Source organism: Oreochromis aureus, linkage group 3 (genome assembly GCF_013358895.1).
Source record: "Oreochromis aureus strain Israel breed Guangdong linkage group 3, ZZ_aureus, whole genome shotgun sequence".
Taxonomy (NCBI): Eukaryota; Metazoa; Chordata; class Actinopteri; order Cichliformes; family Cichlidae; genus Oreochromis; species Oreochromis aureus.
In genome coordinates this window covers 49,741,768-49,759,552 of record NC_052944.1, presented here as the reverse complement: position 1 = coordinate 49,759,552, position 17,785 = coordinate 49,741,768, and the positions used below count along the sequence as shown (strand labels likewise).

General features: G+C 38.8%; 1 protein-coding gene across 3 annotated transcripts; it reads right to left on the bottom strand.

Annotated features, from left to right (window-relative positions):
- Positions 1-348: 348 nt before the first annotated feature.
- On the bottom strand, positions 349-11,771 carry LOC120437377 (low affinity immunoglobulin gamma Fc region receptor II-b-like). Of its 3 annotated transcripts, none has more exons than XM_039607913.1 (6): positions 11,508-11,770; positions 9,961-10,224; positions 9,281-9,535; positions 8,342-8,452; positions 4,637-4,708; positions 349-1,282 (listed from the first exon to the last, which is right to left on the bottom strand). In XM_039607913.1, the coding sequence occupies exons 1-6, from the start codon at positions 11,536-11,538 to the stop codon at positions 1,194-1,196; spliced, it is 822 nt and encodes a 273-aa protein (XP_039463847.1). In that variant the 5' UTR covers positions 11,539-11,770; the 3' UTR covers positions 349-1,193. The 3 variants fall into 3 exon arrangements, with proteins under 3 accessions (XP_039463847.1, XP_039463846.1, XP_039463848.1); XM_039607912.1 differs by having other exon boundaries at positions 8,342-8,455; positions 11,508-11,767; XM_039607914.1 differs by lacking the exon at positions 8,342-8,452 and having other exon boundaries at positions 11,508-11,771.
- Positions 11,772-17,785: the final 6,014 nt, after the last annotated feature.

Genomic DNA, 17,785 nt, shown 5'->3' with positions numbered 1-17,785 from the left:
TCTAACTTGAACCGCTACACTGTAGCAAGCATCATAAGGACATTTTGAAATGAGAGTCGGTTAGTACAGTCACTTTGCACTAAGACTTGTAGCACTGCCATGCTAATGAGAAACACAACAATACCATAGATGTAAAATTCCAGAAGATATTTTCCCCTGTGCCTTGGACTAGAGCAGCGCTCCCCAACCCCCGGGCCTCGGACCGGTACCGGCCGAAGACAGAGAAAGCCGCTCAAAGACAAGATACAGCCAGACTCTGGCCTAATAGGGAGAGTCCCAGAGAGATATCGATAACAAAGATATGAACTGTTTTTCCTTCTGTGAAAACAACAAAAAGGTTTTGCGGTATATCTTGGTTTTGGTGGTTTTATTGTTTGTTAAGATCACATTACTATCATAACAAGACAAAATCATTACATGTAACAACAGAAAGTTCAAGGTCTATTACAAGCATTGATTTCCAAATCAAGTCATTCACATTTTTGCTTTTGGGTAACTGAAAGTTTGCTTACAGCAAACGTTCTGAGCCAGAAGTTGTGTGCGGTGTATTAAAGAACACACAAAAAAGATGATGAAGAGATGCAAATGCCCTAAGACAGCTGCAAAGCAATGAATAGCTACTCTAAAGAGAAACAGAGTACAAAAAGGTAAAATCAGAAAAAGAAAACTTTAAATCGAAAAAAGTTGGTACAATGTTGTTAAATTACATCACATGTTCGAAAGAAACAAAATTAAAAAAAAAACAACAAGAATGTAAAAAAAAAAAACTCAAAAGGGATATGTACAAAATCTTTTTTTAAAAAAAGGAAGAACCCAGTGTGGAATAAAGTAAGTAAGTAAGTAACTAGGACTATAAAAAAACTTCAAAGTTACTCTAGCTCTTTGTGGTTGCTTCAAAGTAACAACAAAGAAATAAGACTGATATCTACAAAGTCGCTGGAAAAAATGACGAAGTAAGACAAAGACATTAAAATGTAACATGACTGAAGTAAACACACCTCCAACAAAGACTCACAACAATTATTTCATATACAACCACACTGCAAAGACATATGAACTGACCGAAAGTGACAAAATGACAGATTTGTGCAAATGTTAAGAAATGTCAAGACATTTTAGCTGCTCCAGAAAATTCTTTGAAATCTCCATAAACATTTCTTCACGTTAGTACAAAGAATAAATAAATAAAAAGCTTAAACACTTAATCTGGAGTTTTTAGGTATTTCCTGGCACATGTTTGCCAGACTGAGTGTTGAGTAGAAGGTAGCCTCAGAGTCCAGATCTATGGAGAGAGGACAGGTTCAGAAAACTGAAAGCAGTGAAAGCATTTTTCCCCTTTTAAGTAATTTAATACTGGAAAGTTGGCATCTGTCTCATCTTTCAAAGGTGTTAAAAGTGATGACACGGATGTGGTGGGGGATTTCTGCTTCTCTGTGTGAAGTCTTTTAAATGGAGGCGTCAATGATCTCTGCTTCTAGACAACAATGTAGTGTTTGTTTGTGTCTAAAGCATCACACAGATGCTTTCATCTCAATATGGACCAAAAAGAAAAAGGAGGCAACATTATTAAACTTCACTGTATGATTCACCAGCAAGTTCTCTTCTCTGTTCAGACCATTCAGTCAATTTGTTTCAAAGTCCTGTACCACAGCCAGTTTCAGCAGTCCCTGCTCGACATTCAAGCTGAGTATGGAGATGTAATATGTCACAAGAATGATCAGTGGGAGATCCGCACTACAGGGATTTGGGTTTTTTTGTCCTCTGAGGAAGAAAATTGGGCAGTTTGTGGCTGAAGTGGGACAACCATTGCACAAAAGGAAGGATGCGGTGGTGAACCAGCTCTATGTGCACATCAAAGCCTTCGAAACTAAGCTGCAGCTTTTCCAGCACTGCATGAGGTGCTAGAAAGTTTTCCACAGGACATTATTATTGCACAAGTGATGTGGTATGCGACAGCCATGGGACTGTGTATTGTGGAGTTTAATGAAAAGTTTCAGGATATTGCATCTATTGAAAAAGACACGTTTTGATTTTCTCTTCCTCCCCCTACTCCATTGACCCTGATAATGCTCCGTATCAACTGCAGCTGGAGCTCATTGAATTGCAGTGTGGCAATGAGTGTAACAGCCAGTACCAATAACTCTAACTGGTTGAACTTTTACCAGCAGCTGGATAAAGGCAGGTTCCCAGCAATGTGAATATTTACAATGAAAATGCTGAGCTTGTTGGGCTCTACTTGTCTGGATTCTAAGTGATCTGAGTTGATCCTAAAACGTCAATATCAACAGACATGCCGCCGATTGCATAGACATTTTAGACAACACAGTAGTCCTTGTGTCTGACAAAAAGCCATAGTTGGAGCAGAAGGTATACTGTATAAGGGCGATATCCAGAGAGGTGCAGAAGAAGAAACATGAGCTGTTATCCGACCAAAGGCCGCCCTCAATTTGTTCCACCAATCATGTTACATTCAGGTTTTGTGACCTGCAATAAAAAGTGTGTCGCTGAGCCAGAGAGACCAAGGTTCACGGCACCATGTAAAACTAATTTGACATTCTTACTATTTGATAACAAATTGTGAAAACTTATTATTGGAGCATATTCTTTTTCTCTCATGAAAAAAATGAACAACATCCTTGATTGTTGTGTTGTTTGCGTCACAATGACATCACTGGATTTCCGGCTATAAAGACCCCTCGTGAATTAGGTGCTGCTTAGTTGTAATGGAAAACCATTTACATTTACTTACATTTACACATCTCAACCGCTGCTCTCAAACCAGACCAGATGTGTTCTAAAATCCGGGGCTCAGGTTTTTCTCATTAATATCAGGATGTTATCTGTTTCTGCAGATAAAAATATCTGCAGTGTAAGATTTATTTAAAGGTACAATTTACCACTGATAACAATTTAAAGTCAAAATATGGTATTTAGATTTTTGTATTGAACATTAGAATAAGATTTCCCTGTAGCTGTTGGTGCTGTGAACCTGTAGAAAATGACCCAGAAATCTTATGTTTCACATGTTTTGAACTTAATCATTAACAGTTTTATTTTTTTATTGGTCAAAAACATCTGATCACCGAAGCAACAATTCTTGTGTTACTGAAAATAAAATATTAAAACATAAAGTTTATGGCTTGAAAAAGGCGAGGAGGATGTTATGTTAGGCTCTGCATGATTTTCTATTAATAAATCTGACACTTGCCTTAGAGAGCTGGTTTCTATTGCACATGTAGTTGCACTTGTCTGCAGTGGGCGTGTCTGGTTAGGTAATGTGGAGCAGTAAACTAATGTATGTTTTCCAGGGCCTGTCCCTCTCTTGTATTTCAGAGCTGTCGCTGGGCTCATTTGAGGTTTTTTTACCTTCATGTTTGATGACAACACCATTTCAGTGGTTTAAGTTGGTTACTGGGTTTGTTCTGGTCACCATGGTAGCACAGACAGGAGTGTGCTCATTGTGGAAAAATAATATATTTTTAAGTTGTCACACTTACGTTAACTGAGCGTGGACAGTGTGTGTTCTCACTGTTTTATACATTTCAAGTAATGCAGCATCACGCTGCCCAATGATCAGTAACATTAGGATTCAATGTGTGAAGATGCAGCTATTTTATTCTGTTCAGACACAAAGTGAAAATCCCTGAAAATGTCACAGTAAACTTGATAAATATTTTACCTGCAATAAAACAGGACAGGCAAAATATTTTACTAAAGACTCTTAATTAAATTTTTTATTCATGCAAACCTTTGGTGGCAGCAGGAGAGTTTCTCTAAGATTTGCTGACAGTAGCTATTTTTATGAAATGTGTCTTTTCATGACAATAACAGAAGAGAAACACAACACACAGCATCAGGCTTTGGATATGAAGGATTGTAGGCCATTTATTTTCTTTTTATGAGATTGTGAACAATAAGAGAAACACCATGTTTGTTTGTTTGTTTGTTTGTTTATAAATATACCTGCATGTTTTCCTTATGTTTTCTAATTATTGTGTTTTTTGGTTCCCACGCTCAGTCTGCATGCTTTTTTTTTTAACCCACAGGATGTTAGTTCTTCAACAGCATAAACAAAAGCCTCAAGCGTTATATAACATTTGTAGCTGCCTAGAAAACAGCACCACTCCAGTCTGTGTTTACATCATAGTAAAAGAAAAAGCAGCGGACTCCTTGAATATAAAAGCTCTGTGCAGACACTCTGAGCATGTCAGTTTTATCACAATAAATATAATTGGACGTCTCTGAGTGAAACAGCAGGAGCTGACTGACAGTAAAACTAGAGGGCGGAGTCTGGAGCACGTGCTAAAACATTATGCTTGTAACTATGGTGATGGTTAACCAGTAACAGTGCAGAGGTCTTCTGTTTCTAGGCAGATAACAACAACATGCACATGACTTCGGACAGTTTTCAGTACATAGTGGAGGAAATGACAGAGTGAGTTTACAGTGTTTATGCTGTGAGAACTAAAGTTTAGTGCAGCTTGTCCTTTAGTTTAAAATCTCATGTGAACACTGATCGTTTTTATCCTCATTATTTACAGTTTTATATCACAGAGGCCTTTGAATTCAGTCAGACACAGAAGCCTTCAATCAAAGAGAGAACTGTGAATATGTGAGTGAGTTTTTATGTTCTTACCTCTGAAAGTACGAGGTTTCACTTCCTGTGTGACGGTAATGTCAGTGTACGAGACAGCAGGGTTCACTTTATCTGCAATACAGAACAGTTCATGTGTTACACAACAGCTGGACTCAAATCCACATAAGTGTGTTTCAGTGGCAAGACAGAAGGAATCAGAACTGCTGTTGGAAACAAAGCACACAATGAATTTGAGAATCTGAGTCACATTTTCGGAGAATGAACGTGCGAAGAAAACAATGCAGTGACGTGAGAACAGCAACAGATCTCCGTCAATACCAACCAACACCCATCATTAAAGTGTTACCTGTGTTTGTTTGTAGGGTTTACCCTGCATAGTGAAGCAAGAGGGAATCCCTCTGCTGACCTCAGACATGTTACATAAACCATGATTATGAAACTGTGTCACATGGGATGACTAACATTCCCAGTGACAGATCCACTGGGAGTGATCACCTTACCTCAGTGAGTTCATGACCTGTTTCTTCAGTGTGAACTGTTTTGCATGGGCTTTGCCTTACAACATAAAGCACCTTGATGTAGATGGATAGATAGATCTATATCTCAAGGTGCTTTATACTGTAAGGTAAAGACGACAAACAAGAAGAAATGACCTCTCACCTTTATCATTAACACACTGAGACTGTATCATTACCACTCCCAGTGACACATCCACAGTTATCACCTGACCTAAATGATTTTATGATCAGCTTATTCATTGCTAACATGTTTATGAGCCATTCAATATTAAAATACATGTTACAGTATAGTTACTTGTGTCAGTGTTCTGTTTCCTCACAGTGTTTCCAGCTGTGTTCACTTTATCTGCAAATTTTCATGGGTTCACACAACAGCTGGATTCAAACATGTAAATCCAGAAAACTGAACTAGTAATAAAGTAAACACACAGAACTGCTGCTGAAAATAAAGTGAACAGGATTCTTTTGACACTTAAGGTTAAAAAAATCCCTGTAGCAGGGAAAGATTAGACTGGATGAGAGCACAGATCTACTAAGACCAGAGGAACGAGTCGCTGTTTGTTCAGTGTTTACTTTGTTAGGTAATCAAGGAAGGAGTTCCCTCTGATTGCTCATGAAAAGGAATGAACTAGTGTCATAAAGAACTCCTAATGTTTCAGAAACTATGACACAATAGTGTCTCCCAGAGAAGAATGCAGATAGTTATTGCGTGACACAGTTTGTTCATGACTTTTGAACTAGACTCTGCAGTAATAAACCTGCTGTGTTATATTTAGACTCACATAACATTTAAAGGCGTTGCTTAAATGTGCCAAAGTGTAATTCTGAATCTTCTCTGCTGAGCTCTGAAAGAGACGTTGCAGGATCAAGCATCACAGAGCAGATGAGTAGGCCACAGGAAAAGCACAAAGACTAAATTTTTTCAATATAAAATACTCTGCACAGAGTAAATGTTCCACCTCTGAAACCGTTCGGGTGATTTACACCTGTACAAAGGACAGCATGAAACTAATGATAATGGTAAAGATGCAGACTCAGGGTAATCTGAGGGTTAAACAGGTGTCGAACATACAGCCAGGCACAAGGTCCAGTTTGGCCGATAACAGTAACTTTATTTATAGATCCTTTTTTCAGTTTTTCCGAACACACAGACACAAAAGTAATATCAGGTAATTATGTGATAGTTTTGTTGGTCTGGCCTGTTCAAAACCATTGACTACACTGGAAAAAATGTTTTCTTCTTTAGATTCATACTATTAATGTAAAATGTTCGACCCTAAAATTAAAAATATAATTTCTTCTTTTTTCATGTAAACCTTTTCACTTACACCATTTAAGAGATACAAGTATTATTTACAGATATCACATGACATCATTTATAATATTCTAGATTTCTGTAGGTTTATTCCACTTTTTGTTCAGTTTACTTTATTAGTGTTGGTTTTGTATTAACTGGTTAAAACTAAGTGGCAGTGTAAATATTGTGTGGCTACGTTCATTTTAGAATTCTTGCACACAATACCACAATGATGCACAACTACAATAATAGTAGCTTTGACGTGCCTGTAGGTCATGAATGCGTAGCTAGAGTCAGACTTTTGTTTGCTACTTCCTTATAAAGGCTATAATTATGCTTAAAATGCAGTTTTATGATGCATGAGTTAACCTTTTCAGCAGTTCAGTATTGTAGGCACACAAATGCAGCCAAGCATCAGTCATCTCACCATTGATTAAAGAAACAAAGCTTTAAGAGTTACATTGAATAGAAAAGTGAATAGTGAATGCATCATCACTTCAACCACAAATGCATAATGCAGGGAAACTCACTATTAACAAGTCGTTGAATGTAACATCACCAAATTGATTAAGGAAGCTTTTGAGTAAAGTGAAACTACATATGTGTGTCCACACTGACATATGTGTTCAACAGAGAACCTGACCAGCCTTAACTTCCTGATGCATATCTTATTGATTTCATTTGTTGCACAGCATTAGTGGTTTCTAACTATTTTTTATCAGGTGACAAAGGTGACCGCTCAGTTTCAGTGCCTTCATATTTGAAAGCTACTTTTGAGACATTTGATTACTCTGATCTCCTGCACAATCGGGAAATCTGGGCTGAGACTAGAGGATCTAGTTCATCTAGAGAAAGGTGGCCACAATCTATGCATTCCCTTCCACTTATCCCTGTTAGGGTTGCGGGGCAGGGTACACCCTGGACAGAGCTAACACATAGAGACAGACAACCAGATTGGCATTTACATGGGCAGTTCACAATTAATTGGCAATTGAGAATTGCCATTTAACCTAACTGCATGTCTTTGGACTGCGTGAGGCAGCTGGTGTACCTAGGTAGAACCAGAAAGGCCCTGGCAAGGTGGTGGACTTGAACTCAGGACCTTCTTGTTGTGAGGCAACAGTGCAAATCACTGTGCCAGCATTTATTCATTTTCAGTTAGATTAAGGTTTATTTTTATAGCATAAAAGAACAACAACAGGCACATAAAGGCACTTTATGCCGTAAGGTAAAGACAAGTCTACACTATTCAACAGTTAAATGAGTCCCACTATCAGTACACACTTATAACTGTGGCAAGAAAAAAATTCCCTTTCAACAGGAAGAAAATGCCAACAGAACAAGGCTGAAGGAGGAGTGACCATGTGCTGCGATCACAACTGTTACCAGCACCAGTTTATAAAGATATAAATTAATACTGAGCAGAACAGGGTTCAGCTTGTTTGTGTCCATTTGGAAAATGAATTGCTCATTTCATTCACTGTATTCGTCAGGGCTCGATCTTTGTCCCACTGTTTTCTACAAAAATGCTATCTCGAGCAGATTGTTCATAGTATTAGCCACCACAGTTATGCAGATGACGAATCATTAAATGTCTCTCTACAGTCAAACAATCCAAACAGTCACACGAATGTTTGGAGAAATCAAAGGTTGGCTGCTCTAAAAGTATTAGGGTTACAGGATTAAGAACATTTGATTGAAATGACCTGGATGTATCTGTAGTATTGCCTGTATGAAATGAACAGAGTGAGGAGGCAGGACCGGACTCTCATGTGAGTGCAGCAGATTTTAGTTTTCTTCTTGGGGGATGTGTTGTTTTTTTTAACCGCGACCAAGAGAAAGGAATTCTACACACAGTGAAAGTGACATTGTAGCAACAGGATGTAAAATGTCATTTCTTTTTTTTTATTTACATCAAAACATGCTGACCTTTGTGGCTCCTCCAGAGGCAGAGCAGCATCAGCAAAATCAGCATGAGGCAGACACCCACCACAGGAAGAATCACTTGGGGGGAAGAATCAGGCGGCAGGCTAGGACTCCCTGCTTCAAAACAAAAATACCACACATTGGCCTAAATGCAGAGCCACAGGCCTTTGTGTAAACGTCCAGCAGGGTTTTTTTGTGCTAAGCTGGGCTGAAAGCACACAGGATCTACCTTCAGGTAGGACATCAAACAAGTGCATTTCTGATGATGTTGTAATAGTCCTTTAAAGCAAACAGTTTCTTTAGAAAAACATTCAAGTGGTTGGTGGTTGATACAAATCCATCATTTGAACTCAGTCAGCAGTTTTCCTCTCATTATTAAACACGTTTTTAAGATTGCTAACTAACAATTTTTTATAAAGCTTTTTTTTTCTTCAATAAATCTGCATATTCTGCACACAAAGTGGTGGGTGAGGTGGGAGTGTTCGAGAAACTTTTAAAAAGTTGCTAAAGTGAGTGTTGCATGTTTGTCAGATTGCAAAAAATCATCGTTTTAGAAGACAAACATAAAAAGGGGGATTCGGGTCTTTAAAACGTGTGCATGTTTTGGAACTGAATGAACAGTTCAAGAAGGAACAGTGCTACATTTTAACTTTTTAACCAAACTAATTTTGTGTGGGTAAGGTGTCTGGATGTATTTATGTTCAGATTTGATCAATACTTACTGGGTAAAATTTGAAAAATAACCATATTTTGGTGGTTGCACAAAAAATGCATAATAGCATCCCTCCCAGGTAACACCCTCCCACTTTAAAATGAATTAGAATAGAAAGATTAGAAGCACAAAAGTAGAACTTTGTCATGTAAAACAACCACACCTGGCGTCTAGTATGAATCCATCGTGCTCACAGTAAGATGTTATAACTCTTTATGTTTTCTGCTCACCTGCAGAAACAACCACCAGCAGGCTGTCTGGTGATTGTCCAGCTCCAGAGATGTTACACTTGTAGAGTCCTTCATCTGATTTGGAAACCCTGTGGATGGTCAGGTTTCCTGTAGAGCTGCTCCCAATAAGATCATCATTTTTATAGAATGTAGCAGTGAAACTGGAGGATGAGTCTGTATTGTTTCTACAGTGCAGGGTCACAGTGTCTCCCTCCGTCACAGGATGGGCAGGACTTTCCAGGATCACAGAACCAGCTGAAAGAGAAAACTTTTAGTTCAGACTCCCCTTGCAAGTTTGGGTTATGTTTCTGATGCAATTCTATTTAAAAGTTTTTCTTTTGTTTTCTGTGATTTTTTTAATTTTGCTTTGTTTTTAGCCGAGACTGGAGTGGTTATCTGCTTGCTGGGAGATAACAGGACTTTCACTGGAACAAATAACTGGAGTCAGTTGAAGGTTGTGCAGAATAGTTCATGAGTTAAATAAAATTTGTATGATTTCAGTGTGATATGATCAAACTTCAGATGGTGAATGTTGCGGGTTTTGTGGTGAGTTAAAACATCCTGTTTACTTGGGGCAGACCAACACTGCTTACTTGGCATAAAAAGAGCTGCTGTAGAAGTTTTTCAGGTACTTTGAGTCACTACTGGCTACAACTCATGATTTGTTGATCAAAGCTCACCTGCGACAGTGATGCTGATAGCATCACAACACTCTCCTGCTGCAGACTCACACCAGTAAACTCCAGTGTCTGTTGGATAAAGGTCACTGATGAAGCAGTGCGATTCATCTATCCCATTTGAGGATGAGGGACATGTGGTGTTTATGTATAAGGACGTGTTCCTCTTAACTCTCCACTCTGAAGAGTTTCCCTGCTGCCCACAGCTTATGGAGACGGACTCATACTGGAAGAACTGGGATCTGTTGGGAACGACTCTGAGTGAAGCTGCAAAACAAAAAGAGAAATGATGGCAAACTTAAGTTTATGTTGTTAATGCAACTGCAGAAAGGAGCGACCATGAAACGCTGGGCGATGCATAGACGCCTGCTTTAGATGCTGTTTCACTACGGATGTTATTTGGATTAAAATGTGTCTGTTTAGCATGTGGCTGTAATGAAACCCCGGCCTAACGCAGAATGGCTACCTGTTTACAATGCGATGCGGTTAGCGGCTGCAGCGAGCTACAGTAGCAAACGTAGACTGGATGCAATCGAAGCTTCATGTGCCACCCACGATCTCATATAGACAAGCAACACATCAAACTAAATGCCGTTAGTGGGAACACACAATAGCAAAGACAGACTGCCCTTAACCTTTAACAATAAAATTCTGACTTTTGATTTTTATTAGTTATGAGTTTTTTACATTTTGTCCCCAAAGAAATACTTGACAACAACAAATGAAATTAAATGTGGAATAAAAATAGGTAATGGAAATTTTAAAAAAAATGAAGTTAAACTTTACCAAAACAAAGAAACTAACAGAATGATATTGTGTGCTTAAAGAAAAAATTAAACTATAGAAAAATACACATGAAATGTTTTTAAACTTAATCTTTTTTTGGTCAAATTTGCCATGGCAACCAGCCTGAATAGGCTTTGACGTGCAGGTTTACTGAGATTATTCGCGTGCTTTGCGTGTGCATGACTGTGATTCACCTGGATTCAAAAATCACATTTTTGTATTGTCATTTTTTTTCTGAACTTTAAAATTTTTGACCCTGACAAATACTTACCCATAAAACGTTTTGAAATAATAATACTTAATGTGATCAAATCTAAACTGAGACAAGCAATCAGCTCCGAAACTAAAATGAACAGTCAAGAAAAACGTAAAAGCACAAATTAAAAAACACGTAACTCAATTACAACACAATTACTTAGTAGTTACATGTAGTAAGTTACTCGGCAGTTACTAAACAATACACTGCTAGTTCCTTTGCTGTTACTTGTAGCAACCTTGTAATTACATGGCAGCTTCAAGACAACAATGAGTGCATCTTTAATTGATAAAATTCTGGTTGTAACAACAAGATAAATGACAATTTATGATCTACAGAGTAACATTTATGAGCCATTGAAAAATATAATATATAATATAACATGTAATATACATAACATATAACATAAAACGTGTATAACACATACATGTATAGATTCTGCTCATAAACAAGAAGACAGCTAGTGCTTTTGCACTAAATGAGAGCGCTCCAACACACTTTTACTCACCAATAACAGCACACAGTGTTGCTATCTCCATGCTGCTGGTGCACTGACAGACGGGCTGATAAACCTGGGGGGTGCCGCATGCTTTCTACTTTTTGTTAACGTCACAGTGACCACAGCTTCCTGCCGTAATCATCTCCTGTTCTAAATGTGTTAAAAACTTGTTTGTGCAGGATGTGTCTTTTTATGACACCTCAAATGTCAAAGTGTGTGTAAATATGTGAACGTGGTCCTGTTTTGCTTTGTTGTGTGTTTGTTCTGTCCTGCCTTTGCTCTTTGAACGTGGTTTGAATAAATATGTGCCAAACGCATCTGGTCACGTGATAACCAAGAGCTCATCCAAATGTGATTTGTGAAGAAAACTGAAGGGAAGTGATTTTTGAAATTTTCTTTAATGGATAAAAATCAACTGGACCATAAATGTATTTTATTTTTGTTTGTTTTTTGTTGGATAATTGTTCATTTTTGATTAAATTTAGTGTCAAGAGCCATTTCAGATGGAAACCTACAACGATGTGCAAGGATTAAACATGCACAGCAATAGATCATAGAAAGTGAACACTGGGACATATATATAAACACCAAGGACTAATTAGGGAATGACTGGAGGTGAATGAGACACAAGTTAGAATAATTACACATGGATCAAAATCAGGAGCAGAAGATCATAAGGGAGGAGGAAAAACTAACGCAAGACATGAAAGAAGACTAACCTCTAAAGTGAAACAGGAAATAAACATCTAACACTGGAGAAGACATGATACCTCATGGTAAAAGCACTTAGTCACAGAGGGAACTAAAAACACTAGAAGAAACAGTGAATGCAACAAACAACAACAAACCGGAATTCAAAAGTTTAAACATGTAAAAGTTCAGAGGCCCTGACTGCTGATGCTTCAAAGAGCAGCGGGATGTCGGGGCGGAGCAGACAAGCAGGCCCTGTGCTTATCTCATGCTAAGGCTGCACCGAAACAGATGCTGAGTCGGCCCCAGTGGGCTCGGGAACAGCAGCCCTCCACACATTCAGGGCCAGGCTAAGATGGTGGAGAGGTTGTGGCATGCCAGCAATGGGCAAGGAGAGAAGACAGCCTATGTCATGAACTGGGGAGATGGGCTAAAAGGAGGTCGAATCAGACTCAGGAAGTGAAGATGCTGGCTCTTCTTCTCTTTCTTCTTTTTGGCTATCCCTGCCATCGTCCTCTGTCACACTGTGTGTCCTTCTTCACAGCATCCATGAATCTTCTCTATCCACCATCACTCTGCACCCAAACTCCATTTAAAACTAATCAGGAACAAGAATTAAAATAATAAACCTGAAACTAAAGTTCAATGTTACACAAATTTGCAGCAGAGAAACAGAAAAGCCTGAAACTCAAATGCAAAACAAAAACCCTCAAACCATGATGCAAAAATGTGAAAATGAGTCTTTGTCTCCTGATCGTAGACTGCGGGCTGTAATCAGTGATCGATGCACTGTGTCAGGTTCAGACTGATGTTGTCTCTTTCAAGAGTGCAGCTGCACATTTTTATCACTTCATCACAGGAGCTGTGCCATTATTTGCTAACTCAGCACTGCTTCAGAGCTGCTTGCACATCAAAACTATCAGGATGCCACAGTTGCCAGCATGGCTGCAGTTCACCAAAGGTGCTGGTATTCTACCGAAAGCACTTTCAGTAGAACAGCTCACCTCACCTGCCAGCTCACCTTCATAGAGATGTCTGAGATCAATAGATTGATCTCAGGCTCTTTGCAGTTTTATTAGCCAGCTGTGTCTCCACAGCTTGTTGGGGCTTGTTAATGCAAACGTCCTGCATGGATCAAGCCAGCTCTGGACCTGGTGTCTCCTCTATTCTCACAGAATATCTGAGAGTGAAAGTCCATTTCAGATTTAATGTGTGCCTTTTGTGTTTAAACAATAATTCAGTGTCAGGGGGTGATGAGGCCCAGAGCCCAGAGCTGGCCTACCAAAAGGTCCATTGGATTACTTTATATGGTAAAAAAAAAAATGTGCAGAAGAATACGTCTTGGAATCTGCAGCCTTTTTTAACCAAGGAGAAAAACAATGAATCACAGACAGAGGATGTTTAAATTTAGCACAGAGATGTGAATAATTGTCTGTTTAACTGCTGACTTCCTAGCAAAAAATTACCCTGTCCTAGCAAACCAATACAAAGTAAGATTAGTAATCTCACCAGGTTGTTAGCATCCTCCTCTGTCACACCAACCATCTACATGTCCTCCACTACATCCATGAATCTTCTCCGTGTTCCTCATCTTTTCCTCTTCCCTGGCACTTATGTAGCTCATATAGCTTCTATAGCTCCTTTGTACCGAGTCGAGCCCTCAGAAGACCGTCTACTACAAGCCTCATTCACTCAAACACACACACATTCATTCAGCACATTTGTCAACCACATTAAACACAGCTTTCACTCATCACTATGGGTGAGTTGCTTCTGTGCAAAGATTCTTAGGCTTGTTGAGTCTTGCTGAATCTGCTGCTGGTGGTTGGGTCGCCTGAATGATGAATGAATGGGAGTTTTCCCAAAATCTCTGATGTTACTTTTCCATCCATTGTCTCCTCATGGATGGATGGAGCATGTGATCCTTCGTGATGTATGGTTCATGAGCCAAGAATAATTGTATGATCTGTGAAAAGCAGAGCTTATGAAAAACCCAGCTGCACTCTAACCTAGCCTAACTTTAGTGTGCTGCTGACTTTGCAACATGGTGCACACACATTTTGAATGGTTCATGAGCACAAAGGTGAATCTATTGGCACAGATGGACGGCCACCGATAGTCCACATTAGAATGAAAATACCAAACACTGCTTTTGTCCATCATAGCCAATCAGAAACATAAGAAGGGACCGGATGTTATTCTTCAGAGCATTTGTGCTGAGAAATAAGCAGACAAATGTTTGTGTTTTCCGCTCTTCTCTTCCAGTGAATTTATCCTCAAAACATTGCTGCCAGTAAAGCTAAAAGCCGTGCCAATAATTTTATTTCACTAATGGCATGTCACCATTTTTAATGGTGTTTAGTTTTTGTTCTGCCAGGAAGCCAAATATCCGAGTATTTCCAGATTTTGTGCTGGTTAGTCATGAGTCATTACTCGTATTATCCATTACATCCGATTGCTGGATATCACTCCGTGAAACTGGTCTGCACTAAAAACCTCCCTGCAATTGTTAAAGTAGCTAGCAGATGCTATGGTTGCTGGATTTTGTATGGAAGATGCTGATTTGTTTTTTTAATGAAACTTGAAAAGGATTCACCTCCTAAATAACGTTTATGCATGTGTTCAGTACAGAAGATTAGAAGGAGATCGTGTCATTGGTCTGCTTCCCCAGGCGTTTCTCTGTTAGTATATTTGTTCCATCATTCCCACTTTCCCACTCTGTAAGACTCAATACCGACATCATTGCTCGAGTCCAGTCGTCTTTCATTATGTTTAATTACTTCTAATGATCGCTCCTTATTGAAGCAAAAGTTATATCAACACATTTTTACAATGTGAGACTTTTATTTTGAAGGTGAGGATTTCCAAATCAATCACAATCAGTGTGGAATCAACTTTACAGCTAATTTCACCCACAAACAGCAAGCAGACTCCATCAACCATGCCTAACTGCCTAACTAGTCTGGGAATGCTCACTTTTCCATATAGACCGGTGGTTTCCAGGCAGTCTCCACCCAGTCCCTATGGCTGTGTGGTGGAGGCCTTAGGATTGAGCTTTTCTGTTGTGGTTGCAGCTGTCCCTCTTATCTATTCAGCAATTCAGCTCATTTTACCATTAAAGGCTTTTTGAGCTGGAGACATCATCACAGCCAGACACATGAATCATACATGCTTTCAAGACTAAAATTCCCCTGGTCTGTAATTCCACACGAAAGTGAAGGAACCAAGCTGCTTTTTTGAAGGTTTCCAGTACTTCTTTCTTTTTCATGCTCATTGTGATTTATGTGAAGAAGAAAAGATTTCTTTGTTCTCTGCCAGAAAGTCTAAGTTTCTGAGTAGTCGCAGTTCATCTGCTGTAGCAGTTTTTATGCTGGTTAGATGTGTGATCATGTGATCATGTTAGAGAAACAAGTCCAGCGTACATTTAGGTCAGATATTTCCAAACGTAAGACCATAGTGGCCCAGTTTAAAAACTGAGCATCTTTGATCATAACAAAAGCTGAAGTTGAAGTATTTCCTCCTTTGTTTTCTATTTATTCCTTTGGATCTCTTCCACTAACAGCCACCATGACACTCTGCTCCACTTCTCTTTTCATCTTGTTTCTTGAGGGGTCGCCACAGCAGATCATGTCACTCCATCTCATCCTGTCCCGGCATCCTTCACTCCTTCACTACACCCGTGAATCTTCTATGAGGTTTTCCTCTTGTCCTCCTGTTTTGCAGCTCCATCTTCCACATCCTTTATCCAGTATGTCCACCATCCCTTCTCTGCACATGTCCAACCCATCTCAGCCTTGTATCTCTAACTTTGTCTCTAAAGTGTACTCATTTCAAATTTTCTCTGTCCTGCTTACTCGCAATAAAGATTTAGCAACCGTCTCCACACCATGAATGATAACAGCTCTCAATATGATCTTGTAAAACTTCTCTTTCACTCTTGCTGCTATCATTCTGTCACAAATCGTCCCTAAAACTTGTCTCTACCCACTCCACCCTACGTCCACTCTCTTCTTCACCTCTCTTGTTCGCTGTCCAGTACTAACAATCAGCTATCAAACCTGCGGTACCTCTATGGTCCATCAGGGGGCTGTTGGCCCAGCATTTGGAATCACTTGTGTTTCTCAGTCAGGGAGAACAAATGCAGTTGTCATGTCCATTTAATCCACTGGCGATTTTCTCTCATTTCTGTGTTATCAATGTGCCAGAGAGAACAGCTGTCACTGTGTACATGTATGAACTTTTGCATTAGACATGTGCTGTTATGCTGTTGACTTGTTCTGTCATATATAGATGCAGTAAATGAGTAGCCTAACAACATGACAGCAAGCTCTAAAGAGAAGGTATTTATTTACACGTGAAGTAGAAGGCGAGAGGTTTAGTGAAGACATTTTTGTTTCTATATCAAATAATAAATCACTGCTCAATTCCACCTTACTTATACCACAGCTTGTATTAAGAATATCATATAAGAATTATGAGACTAATTTAACAGCCGTTTAAACAATTTAGAGATTTAAACTAGTGCTGTCAGTGTTAATCTCGTTAATACGACATTAACGGCAAACCCACGTTGACAAGTTAACGCAGATCGACCTGTATAAGGAGTTACTCGACATTAGGCTTAAAGCCGGTCAGAGGCGGCAAGCTCTGTTTTGGGTAACTATTTTTAAATCCCTGTAGAACCGGAACCAGTAAGCTAGCGCAATAATTTTTTTTGCATATGAAACCGGTGTTTTTGAACACCGGAGGAGTTGTACTTACATCTTATGCCATCAGCTTGTCCTAGGTCACGGTTTCCTTCCACATATAGCTTTGCAAAAACTGCATAAAAAGCGCTTGCAGCAACAAAAACATAATATTCCAGAAACACGCTTTGCCAATCCGATCAGCTGTTCGTAATACTTCCTACATTGAAATAGACGTCAGCGCGAACTCTCGCATGTCCGCCATTACCTGCCCGAAGCCGGAAGTGACGTCATTTTCGCGGAAAATGTAGTTTTTTACTTGTAGGCCTTATAAGACTATACAGTACTGGTGTTTTTAAAAGTCATGTTTGACTTTATGCTTTTCTTAATGTTTCTGGGATGCTTAGAACTCAAATTGCACTGCTTTAAATAGTTTATTTTGATGCACATGCTGTTTCCTTTGCAAATTTGCATTATAGGATTGTTTTTCGTTTTTTCTGCAGTATATAAAAATTGGTCTATCTGAAAAATAAAATTATGAAGACACTCAAAGTAAATTTCCTGTGGTTGGAAACTATTTTTTGCAACTTTTTTGTATTTGCAGTTTTGAGGGATAAACCTCTTAAATTTCTCTAAGTAGAAATATATGTAAAAAAAAAAAAAAAAACGATTTTCATTTTTTTGTTGTTTATTGCAATTTTTTGCAATTTATGTAGTTACTATGGACTTAATGCATACATATTATTAAAATATGGGCTATAACAGTTGAATTGATGTATAGCAACTTGAAATGCTCCCAAAAATACGGAAGCGTAGAGCTGCCACCCAGGCAAAAGAAAAATAGAAGTATATCACGTTATAACGTGAAAAGTTTATTGTTCTAACAAGATACTTTTCATGTTTGTACAATAT

Coding starts and splice junctions, on each gene's coding strand:
- LOC120437377 (XM_039607912.1), bottom strand. CDS start 11,538: ATGGAGATAGCAACACTGTGTGCTGTTATTG. Junction 9,536..9,960: donor TATCAGCATCACTGTCGCAG/GTGAGCTTTGAT, acceptor TTTCTCTTTCAG/CTGGTTCTGTGATCCTGGAA. Junction 4,709..8,341: donor CCTCTGGAGGAGCCACAAAG/GTCAGCATGTTT, acceptor TCTGTATTGCAG/ATAAAGTGAACCCTGCTGTC.